The following is an 11,205-nucleotide window of genomic DNA, read 5'->3' on the forward strand; positions in this document are numbered from 1 at the left end:
CGTCACACTCCTGACTTGTGCCTTGTAGATGGTGGACAGGCTTTGGCGAGTTAGTCACCGCAGTATTCATAGCCTAATCCGATTTAACCTCAACCCCAATAACCTTCCACCTCCTCGCTCATCAAGAAACCGTCCACCTCTTAGAAATATTCAAATACTGTGCCGGCTAGAAATGCGACAGCGAAGGAAAAAAAAAACGACCACATGCAGATTGTGCAGCAGAGTATACAGAAACAGCCAAGGGCTCAGTCTCTGAGCACAGATTTCTCCAACACCAAGGCACTTAGATAATCCTTTGAAAATTTTACTATTTTCTATCTTAAAAGATATTGGAAGCTGGTGGAAGAGATTACATTTCTGACCTCAAATGCAAGTTTCTGTTCCATAACTCAAGTGATTCTGTCACACAACTCACCAAATGAATACCATTTGCAGCTTCATAAGGAAGCTGTACAAAAGCAGTTCACGACATCAAATATTTAAAAAAAAGCTTGCAGCATAAATTCCACACGTCAAGGTTACCATCCTCAAGGTCACCCACACTAGTGCAAAGATTTGATACGCTTCTTAGCCTGTAAAACGTAAGGATTTCCTGACACCTACCTTCATATTCTGCTACCAACATGTGTCAATTGCACGAAGAAGCCATTATAAAAAGGATGACCAGCACAGAAAGACCAGATTTCTAATCAGATGTAGGAAACATGTCAGAAAGGAACAATCCAGATGCAAGTACCTTTTGTAGCAGGGAAGAAGACTCCCTCGATGAAGCGAGGCATGCTGTGGCGGAAAGCACAGTTCAACTTTGTACACCCAGTGGGTTGCTTCTCCCAGTAGCAGGGAATTTCACTCCGCCTCTTCTACAGGGAAAAGAGAATAGACACCATCTTTTACTGTACTCTGCACAGTAGAGGCATCACACACAATATTACAAATCACATGTTGACAACAGTCTAAACAGCACAGCTGATGGTGTACATCTTCAGAGAAACAAGACAAGAAAGTTCAATCGGAGTAAAATTGTAAAATCGGAACACTAGGAGTATTACGGTGAACACATGCACACACGTTTTAAATCTGTATGCGTGCTCATAAAAGTATTTCTGTAAATGCACAGAACCTATAATCTACGTCTTTACAGGGAAGCTTCTCAACTGACCACTTACATCAATCTCCATGTGACGGAACTTGCAGACCTGCCGAAAGCAACGTCCTTCCTGCCATAAGGTACAGATGGTCTCACTGCCAAGGGCTGCTTCACAATGACGAAAAAGGCAGTTGTCTCCCTGTAAAGCAAAAATAAATTTAATGAACACATAAAAACCATTCCTGGGCCTCATTTTTCCTTAATACAAGCAAGCTGGGCTAATACACTGTTTCACTGATACTAACAATACAGGTACAGCTATACAACAAGATATCAGTGAAGAATAGGCTGTCAGTACACTTTCTTAATAGCATGCAAACAGAAAAAAAATTCTATGAAGTTGCTGTTTCACGCAGCAGTAAAATCAGGTCAAATATATTTTTGTTGCACTACTTGTTTAAACAAAACTCTGCTCTGAGTCATTCTGAAATTCGTCAGAAAATATTCTGTATTACTGATGTCCAATTCTTGGAAATAAATGTGCGACCACACTCAACCATGATGCGTGTGTTCAATTTATTCACTGGAGTATGATAAATAGTCAATGGTCAGACTACCAGCCAATTGGAAGATTGTTATTTAAGAAAGATACCAAAACAGAGTTTTGGACTGACCTGATTGGAACAATAGATTCTTTCAGCTTTCTTTGGGTATATCACATTGAGAATGGTCTGCTAATTCCCAAAAATTCACTCAAAATTCTGCATACCAACCTTGGCGCACGTAGAATAAAAATAAAAGTAGCAATCGTCTCCTTGTTGAGTCATGGCTGGAGTATAACGGCTCCTCCAGAATCAAGCAAAGACTTTTCACTGTTACTTTGTCCACACGCTTATCGCAGACCAAGATAGTCTGTCTAGGCGGGATGACAAGACGCTAATCTTCTGCAACCTTCTTCACTCTTTGTCTGGACCAAAAGAAAAACAAGATAGCAAAGTGAGTGAATTGCACAATGCTGTTCTATGTAGTTACAAATAGTGTTCAAGTTGCACAAACTTCTTCAATAAAGTAACCAAAGATCAAGTACGACGGGATACTAAAAGGAATTTGGCAAAAGGGTTGGGTCACCCGAGACAACCCCATGCAAGGTGCATCCATTTTCTTTCTGAAGACACTTTGTCTTGCTGCAAAAAAATACATGGTGTGTTTTAAATAGGAGCTCAGAGGGAAACAACAGAATCAAAACCCCAGGGTCTCACAAGACGGTTGGAGGAATCTTCAGAAGGGCTTCGAACTGTTATACAATCAGAGAGAAAAAAAAAATCAAGCGGCATTTCACAACAAAAGATATAAAAATCGCAACACGATTTTAAACTACAACAAAATGCAGAATATTCAGGAAGCCTAACTGTAGAAAAATGTATTTAATGTGCCTTAGAGTAGGAAGAGGCAATAGGCATGTAACACATGGATAAATATTTCACATGCAGCATTCCAAATGTGATGGTTAAATGTCTCAATGGAAAACAAGCATGAAGGTACCAGCTCCAAATCTCCATTGTGAATTGATCTCAACCACCAGCCCAAATCATTTACTGCAAGGGTACATCAACACTTGGGTTGAGTAGATATTTGAATAACGTGAAGCAATTACGAAGTGACTACTTTTATTTATTAGTTATAATTAACTTCATTAGCTCTGCAATGAAGTTACTATGAAAATCCCTTAGACCCCACACTCCAGTGCCTATTCAGGTAATACTGAGGGAGAATTTAGCATGGCCAATTCACCTAATCTGCATGTCTTTGGACTGTGGGGGGGAAACTGGTGCACCTGGAGGAAACCCATGCAGACATGAGAAGAACATGTAAACCCAACACAGACACTGACCCAAGCCAGGAATCAAACTCGGGTCCCTGGTGCTATGAGGCAGCAATGCTAACCACTGTGCTGCCCTTGAGAGGGTGCCGTTAATAGACATTATTTTTATTAGTGCCATAAGTGGGCTTACATTAACACTGCAATGAAGTTACTGTGAAAATCCCCAAATCGCCACATTCTTGCACCTGTTCGGATACACTGAGGAAGACTTCAGCACGGCCAATGCACCTAACCTCCACATCTTTCGAACTGTGGGAGGAAACCAGAGCACCTGGAGGCACAGAGAGAACGTGCAGACTCTGTACAGACGGTGACCAAAGCCAGGAATCGAACCATGGGTCCCTGGAGCTGTCAGGCAGCAGTGCTAACCACTGTGCCATCATGAATAAAAGCTACCACGTGCTTACTGCAAACCTGCGCTTCACTAGTGAAACAGTTATCCTATTAGATGGGAGCAGTGAGATGTACCTTCGAATGATCAGCAATATGGGTGCTCTTCTTCAGGCTTCCAGCTAACGTGTCACCGCAGGCAAAACCAACAACGAATCCGTTAATTATAAATGGCTCAGTATCACCTCCATCTTCACACGGGTAGAAATGTTTGCGATCTGCATGCACAAAGTGCCTTAGAAATACTCTACTTGAGGGTGCTAGAATGAGTCCATCTTCTGCTCTGTTGAACTGCAGGAAGCCAGGGATTAAAAATCAACTCCGCCGATAAAGTTCATAATCATGTAGCCAGGTTGCTGCTACACTTATAGCCGATGGGAAATATCCCATTCTTTTTACAATCTTCCAAGAGATTCCGCAGCCTTGACTGGCCTTGGATTACGGATTTTTTTTTGTGTGACGACAAATGGCTAACTTAATTAATTAAAAAAAACACACGGATCCAACTCTGCTTCTCCAGGACATCTGCACCTATTGGAGAAAAGCACAAACAACCTCCCCAAATTTGTAAGCAGCATCCCCGGCATGCTTTAACACCCAACCATCAGACACATTTTGGATTTTCACTGGAGTATCCCGGTTTGCAAACAGATTCGATTTAACACGCCCTGCAGTAGGGGTACATACCACCAGCATCTGGACAACTCCTCTGAATGTGATCAAAGGTTGGTAATTCCAACCAGTGCCAGGTAATGAGAGTGCTGGGCTCAATCAAAGCAGGCACCACAAGTATTTGGCCAGAATTCAGTGCCCACAGGCATGCCATCTTGGCGAGAATTAGAACTTAGAGGAGCTTACTCAGAGAGAACTCCTCTATCTTGTTCAGTATACCCAAGATGTCCATCAGAATGCAGTGGAAGCCTGACATGATGAGAAGTCACTGCAGCTTTTGAGCGAAGACAGTACAGGTCTCTGGGCACGGCACCACTTCTGCAGGAATGTAGCTGCATTCATTTTTGGTAGACAACAAAGTAGAACATTGGGTTCCACTTGATAATAGAATCAAATATTCTCCCCAGTAACCTCAGCTCATGGTCAACAGAGCAGCGGATAGAGAAACACAGGGTATGCAAAAGGAGATACTGCAGCTTTGACATTTGGAAGCTTCAATACTTCCATTGCTAATACCCAGGGTTAGCTACAACCAGTTAGTTTTCAAACACAACAAAGCAAAACCAAATCGAAAATTAGGAGTTACTAACATTGCATTCAGAAGGAGCACTGGACTATGATCCCAAGCTGGAATTCAAACCAAACTGTGCTGGGTCCAAAGAGGAGGATTTGGTTAAACTATGCCAAATGAGTGGGTTACGAATTCTGCTGATTGTAGTTGCACTCATTGACAAGAACAAAAAAAAACTTAATTGCAACAACACGTTTTTCACCTCAGGAAATGTGTTAAAGGGTGATTTGAGTGCTGAAAGCTGATCAGTCATGACACCTATGTACTGGGGCACAGAAATGACAGGCCTGGAACATTGACACAAATCAACCAAAGTTACGGAGCAACTCATTGCACTGAGAAGTCTCAAAGTGCTTTACTCATTGCGTTACTTTGACTTTTGGGGATGATTGCAAACGGAGAGATTGGTGTCCCGGGTCTCCATCTGAAGACAAGATATATTTACAAAAGATGCATCACCTGGTTAATGACTTGACATTCTGAAAATAAACCACGCTCGTATTGCGGTTCCCACAAGAATAACTCCAATGCAGAGATTCTCCCAGGTCTATTACCAGATTGAGGGCTGGGCATGAGTGCAGAGAGCAAACGTGTACCATTTTGATCAGAATAAGTAAAACCTGCATTCTGGAAGTCACAATGCTCCTCTACAGTACACTGGCAATTAAGTTTGTCAACTGCCCATTGCGTTTTACTTTTCATTTAGTTTTGTGCAATTGTGTTAAAATACAGCTTTTTACACACAGTTTGCAGAGTCCTACAGACAAGGTTATATATTAACAGATTGGGTGACACACAGAAAGGGGTTTTAAATCAAATTAAACTGATGTTGCCCTGTTTTCTGCAGACAATCATGCAAATCCTTAATGTAGCTTGGGGAAGCGGGGAGGGCACAAAAATTAGTAAAACGCAATGAGAAGATGTTGCCCCCTGCCAATTAAGTATTCTCTCAATTTGAAAAACTGCATCATCTCATCCATGTAGCTCTATAATGTCAACCAAGAGGGGACATACTTTTTCCAGTCAAGTATTGAGCTTCCATTAAAATAAGGGCAAGTAATCAAAGGGAACTCTGATCTGAGTACTCTGGTTAAGAATTCCTTTTTGACAGAAACAAATTTAGTTGGCACTCAACATTGGTCTTGAGAAAAATAATCAGTGGCGTAAATTTCAAATAAGGCATTCGGAAGGTGTGGCATTGCAACCAACTCTGTTTAACTCAAACAGATGAAGTATCAAGATTTGTCATCCCACCCCAAATTACTTGAGATTGCTCCATTTACTTTAAACCAACAGCTAGATCATAATACACTCACTGCACGTTTTCTGCTGTGCAATCTCACTTGGCAGGATTGTGAAGAAAAGGAGGGTCTAAGTGGAGCCAATTGAAGTACCAGAAATAAGAAAGATTGCCTTCTATGTTATGTTGACAATTCAGAATAGGAACACCACAAAGTGGGTCTCCATCAGGCAGCAAAAAAGCCAAAATATTAAGTCCAGCACGTATCCATTTTGTTAATAATATGGCCAAAACACTGGGTCAATTCTCTTTGGCTCCCATTAACTCATTTCTCAAAAAAAGGGCAGGGTTGCTTTATTTTGCAGATCCACCTTTCCACAGCAGCTCTTCGGCAAAAAGGGAATCAGGTTATCCCAGCGAAGAATTCCAAAGCAGAAACATCTCAAGTGTGACCACAGAAGGGGAACCTCCCTTTGAGGAAGTGGCCAGAAAATGAGCATCTGTGAGTTCCCCAAGGCCAGAACTGCACCCAGGTGACTGTGTGGGTGGAATCTGCGCATTCTCCCCGTGCCTGTGTGAGATTCCACCGGCATCCCGGTTTCCTCCCACACACTTCAAAGATGTGCGGGTTAGGCAGACTGGCCATGTTAAATTGCCCTTTACTGTTATGGGGAATAGCAGGGTAAATACGTGGAGTTATGGTGATGGGGGCCTGGGTGGGATGGTTGGGTACAGACTTATTGGGTCGAATAGCCTCCTTCTGTACTGTTCCATGAACGTAAAACTCCTGTCAGCTACCAAAGAGCCAACAGGCAGGCTGGACATTTATAAACAGTGGCTGTCAACATGACCCAGGATTAATACCCAAAAAGGACATGGATGCCACGTCAGGTCCAAGTCAAGGTGGATCTCCTAGTTCCATCAGGCTCATGTTGTGGGGTTAAAAAGAACAAATAATTGATTTAAAATTCCCCCTTCCCCCCCAAAAAAACACCTGATGCTGCAGATAGAAATGATAAACAATCACTTTAACACGATTTTAAAAGAGATCGAAGATCCTCTGGTTAAATATTACCCCTAATTTCTGCAGCACACCGGCCTTCCCCTCTCTCTTGTCTGAGCCGGCTCAGGTGGCCCCCTGCTCCGGGTAACCGCTTCAGGCGAGTCCGAGGCTTCTCTCCGACCGCCCGCGGCCTACCCGCTCCTTCGCTCCGCACAAAACTAACAGGACGTCTCAAAACGCCCGACCTTGCGCGCCGCCCTACGCTAGCACCTCACTGCCTTAACGATGGTAATAACGGTAAAAACCAGTACCGAGAGCGGGTTTTAGAGCCGGCAACGGGGCGGCTAGTCAAACCTTTCGTCGACCGAATCGCCGCGCGATGCCGCCACCTGCCGCCGGCCGCCAACAACAAACATGGCGCCTGCCGGATCGTGGGGTGGGTCGTGCCTGCCAGCAAGAAAGATGGCGTCCACCGGATGTCCTCCTAGTGGTGCGCCAGCAACAAACATGGCATCCAGCGACGCTGTTCCGTGCACTCACTTGCCAGCAACAAACATGGCAAACGCTCGAATTGTCACAGGGAGTCTTTTGGCAGAATTTTTATTTTAACGAGCAACAATATTATTTGGTTAAAATTAGAATTTAGTTCGTTTGACACCTAGCTGCTATAGTTTTGGTGGTTTGGAACTTCTCATACAAATCACCCAAGACAACTATGTGGTGTCATAGCCTCTAATAGCCAGTGGGCGCCTCTATTCTCAGGGCCCGGATAGCTCAGTCGGTAGAGCATCAGACTTTTAATCTGAGGGTCCAGGGTTCAAGTCCCTGTTCGGGCGTTAGTTTTTTTTTCCCCTTCTCACCCATTGAATTTACTGAAGACTGGTTGCAAATACAGAACTTCTCAAAACAGCACTGCACTGATACAGTCATTTATTCCAAATTAATATTCATCAATAATTGTTTAAATTCAGTTGTGGAGGCAACTTCATATTTCCACTTCTAATCCACAACCCAAGTTGCATGCAACCCTCACACTTCATTTGGTCGAAGACAAACTTGCATTTACTTACCTGGTGTCTTTCATGATCAGAGAACCTTACAGCCAATAATGTGCTACTGAGGTCCCCATGCTAAATTGCCCCTTTGTGTCCCAAGGTGCGTAGGTTAGGGTGGATTAGTGGGGTAAATGTGTGGGGGTTACGGGGATAGTGGTTGGGTGGAATTGTTTTCGGCCCAATGGACCAAATGGTCTCCTTCTGTACTGTAGAGATTCTATGATTCTATGTGCACATTGGGTGGATTGGTCGTGCTCAGTTGTCCCTTATTGTCTATGGATGTGCACGTGAGATAGATTGGCCATGCTAAATTTCCCCTTTGTGTCCAAAGATGTGTAGGTTCGGTGAATTGGCCATGCTAAATTGCCCCTTAATGTCCACAGATGTGCAGGTTAGATAGATTGGCATGCTAAATTGCCCCTAAACTTCCCAAGATATGCAGGTTGGGTGGATTGTCTGTGCAAAATTGCACCTTAGTGTCCAAGATGTGCAAGTTAATTAGATTGGTCCTGTTAAATTACCCCTTACTGTCCAAAGTTGCGCAGATAAGATAGATTGGCCATGCTAAATTTCCCCTTAGAGCCCTAAGATTGATAGGTCAGGTGAATTAGCCATGCTAAATTGTCCTTTAATGTCCACAAATGTGCAGGTTCGGTAGATTGGCATGCTAAATTGCCCCTTAGCGTCCTAAGATGCACAATTTAGATGGATTGTCTGTGCTAAATTGCCCCTTAGTGTCCCAAAATGTGCAGGTTAAGTAGACTGGCTGTGTAAATTGCCCCTTAATATCCCAAGGTGTGCAGGTTAGGTAGATTGGCCATGCTAAATTGCCCCTTATTGTTCCCAAGACGTGTTGGTTCGATAGAATTAGCCATGGGAAATCAGAACATTGGAATTAGGAACAGAAGTAGGCAAATTCAACCCTCTGAGCTGCTCCTCCATTCAATCACATCATGGCTGGTCTCTCCCTGTTCTCAAATCTAGTACCTTACCAATTCTCCATATCCCTTTTACACTTTTTGTTTTTATCACAAGTATATCGATCTTTTTCTTGAAACCATTCAATGATTCAGATTCCATCATGCTATGGGGCAGCGAGTTCCACAAATTCACCACCCTCTGCGTGAAGTAGTTCCTCCCCTCGGTTTTAAATCTCCCAACCTATACCTGGATTTAATCAATTGTGTGAGGTTAGGGGGATAGGGCAGGGGAGAGGGCCTGGGTAAGATGCTCTGTCAGAAAGTCAATGCAGACTTGATAGGCAGAATGGCCTCCTTCTGCACTGCAGAGATTCTCTGATTCTATGATAATTCTCTGAAGTGTAACCTGTATCCATTGGAGTTTAGGTGAATGAGAGGCAATCTTAATGAAACATATAAGATCCCAAGGGGACTTGACAGGGTGGATGTCGAAGGGATTTTTCCCCTTGTGGGAAAGACTAGAACTAGGGGACACAGTTTAAAAATAAGGGGCCTCCCTATTGAGATGGAGATGAGAAGAATTTTTCCTCTCAGAGGGTTTTGAATGTTTGGAACTCTCTTCCCCTAAGTGAGGTAGAGCATATTTTTAAAGTTTTGATTTGATTTGATTTATTATTGTCACGTGTATTGGCATACAGTGAGAAGTGTTGTTTCTTGTGTGCAGACAAAGCATACCGTTCATAGAGAAGTTGATTAACGGGTGCCATGGTGGCACAGTGGTTAGTGCTGCTGCCTCACAGTGCCACAGACTTGAGTTCGATTCCAGCCTTGGGTCACTGTACGTGTGGCATGTTCTCCCTGTGTCTGCGTGGATTTCCTCCAGGTGCTCCGGCTTCCTCCCATAGTCCCAAAGGTGTGCAGGTTAGGTGGATTGGCTGCATGGGTTTCCACTGAGTGCTCTGGTTTCCCCCCACAGTCCAACGAAGTGCGGGTTAGGTGGATTGGCCATGCTAAATTGCCCCTGATGTCAGGGAGTCTAGCTAGGGTAAGGACATGGGGTTATGGGGATAAGGCCTGAATGGGATTGTAGTTAGTGCAGATGCGATGGGCCGAGTGGCCTCTTTCCTCTTATAGGATTCTATGATTGTCAATTAGACATACTTGGAAATAACTTACCATAGTGCAAACAGCCACAAGATAAGAAGGTCAGGATATGGGTGTGTTTTCTCCTGATTCCATTCTTATCTGTTGAATTAAAGTCAGTGAATGGCTTCTCTTCCTGATGCTACACTATTTCCTCTGGTATCCTTGGCCCATGCATTCCTCTTTCTCATCTGCTGATTCTTGTCAATGTCACCCGGAAAGACAGCATTGGCTTTCAAATATATGCCGACAGCACACACCTGTACATCACCACCACTGTCTCTCTTTCCAACTCCATAACATCACCCAACTTCAACCCTGTCTCGGCTCCCCTGATTCCGGCCTCTAAACTTGACTATTTCGAAATACCAGTCTCCCATGTACACTCCTCTGTAAACTTGAGGTCGCCCAATACTCTGTGGCCCATGTCTTTTTATAGGATCACACAATCCCTACAGTGCAGAAAGAGGCCATTTGGCCCATCGAGCCAGCACCAACAACAGTTCCTTCACATTAAGATGTCCACGCTCACATCTTAAAGTTCTCATCCATCTTTACAAATGCCTCCTTGCCCCTACTCCTCCCTACCTCTGTAATCTTCTGCAGTCCCACAACTCTCTGAGATACTTATGCTCATTGAATTCCAGCTTTTGAGCATCACCAATTTTAATCACTCCACCACTGGCAGCTGCACCTACAACTAGGCCCTAAGCTCCAGATGTTTCTCCTTAAACCACCTCTCGGCCTCTCTAACACCCTTTTTTCCTTGAAGATATTCACTCAGACCTACCTCTTTGATTGAAGCAAAGCACTGTGAAAGATAGAATCTGAAACAAGAACAGAAAATGCTAGAAAATCTCAGCAGGTCTGACAGCATCTGTGGAAAGAGAATAGAGCCAACATTTCAAGTCTGGATGACCCTTTGTCAGAACTTCTTTGACCTAACTTTTCTTCATCTGCCCTAATATTGTTTTAAGTATAATGATTACTGTCACAAGTGGGTTTACATTAACACTGGAATGAAGTTACTGTGAAAATCCCCTAGTCAGCACACTCCAATACTTGTTTGGGTACACTGAGGGAGAATTTAGCATGGCCAATGCACCTAATCAGCACTTCTTTCAGACTGTGGGATGAAACCAGATCACCCGGAGGAAGCCCACGCAGATGCAGGGAGAACGTGCAGAATCCAGACAGACAGTGACCCAATGCCGGGAATCGAAACTGGGTCCTTGGCACAGT

General features: G+C 43.7%; 1 protein-coding gene and 1 non-coding gene across 8 annotated transcripts in view; one reads left to right on the forward strand and one right to left on the reverse strand.

The window, feature by feature from the left end:
• zc3h11a (zinc finger CCCH-type containing 11A) overlaps window positions 1-7,253 on the reverse strand; it is a 35,457-nt gene extending 28,204 nt beyond the window's left edge. For 4 of the 7 annotated variants that reach the window (XM_080209836.1, XM_080209834.1, XM_080209835.1 and 1 more), the window contains exons 1-4: window positions 3,438-7,253; window positions 1,861-2,054; window positions 1,167-1,286; window positions 737-860 (exon numbers count right to left, since the gene is read on the reverse strand). In XM_080209836.1, the coding sequence (XP_080065962.1) occupies window positions 737-860; window positions 1,167-1,286; window positions 1,861-1,914 (298 nt within the window). In that variant the 5' untranslated portion in view covers window positions 1,915-2,054; window positions 3,438-7,253. The remainder of the gene's footprint in view (window positions 1-736; window positions 861-1,166; window positions 1,287-1,860; window positions 2,055-3,437) is intronic. The other 3 variants (XM_080209831.1, XM_080209830.1, XM_080209833.1) reach the window with 3 other exon arrangements.
• A 355-nt stretch (window positions 7,254-7,608) lies between these two features.
• trnak-uuu (transfer RNA lysine (anticodon UUU)) lies at window positions 7,609-7,681 on the forward strand. The gene has a single exon. It is a non-coding gene; the product is annotated as a tRNA-Lys (tRNA).
• Window positions 7,682-11,205: the final 3,524 nt, after the last annotated feature.

The sequence above is a fragment of the Carcharhinus amblyrhynchos genome, chromosome 22 (genome assembly GCF_965287045.1).
Source record: "Carcharhinus amblyrhynchos chromosome 22, sCarAmb.v2.hapA, whole genome shotgun sequence".
In the NCBI taxonomy this organism is placed as follows: domain Eukaryota; kingdom Metazoa; phylum Chordata; class Chondrichthyes; order Carcharhiniformes; family Carcharhinidae; genus Carcharhinus; species Carcharhinus amblyrhynchos.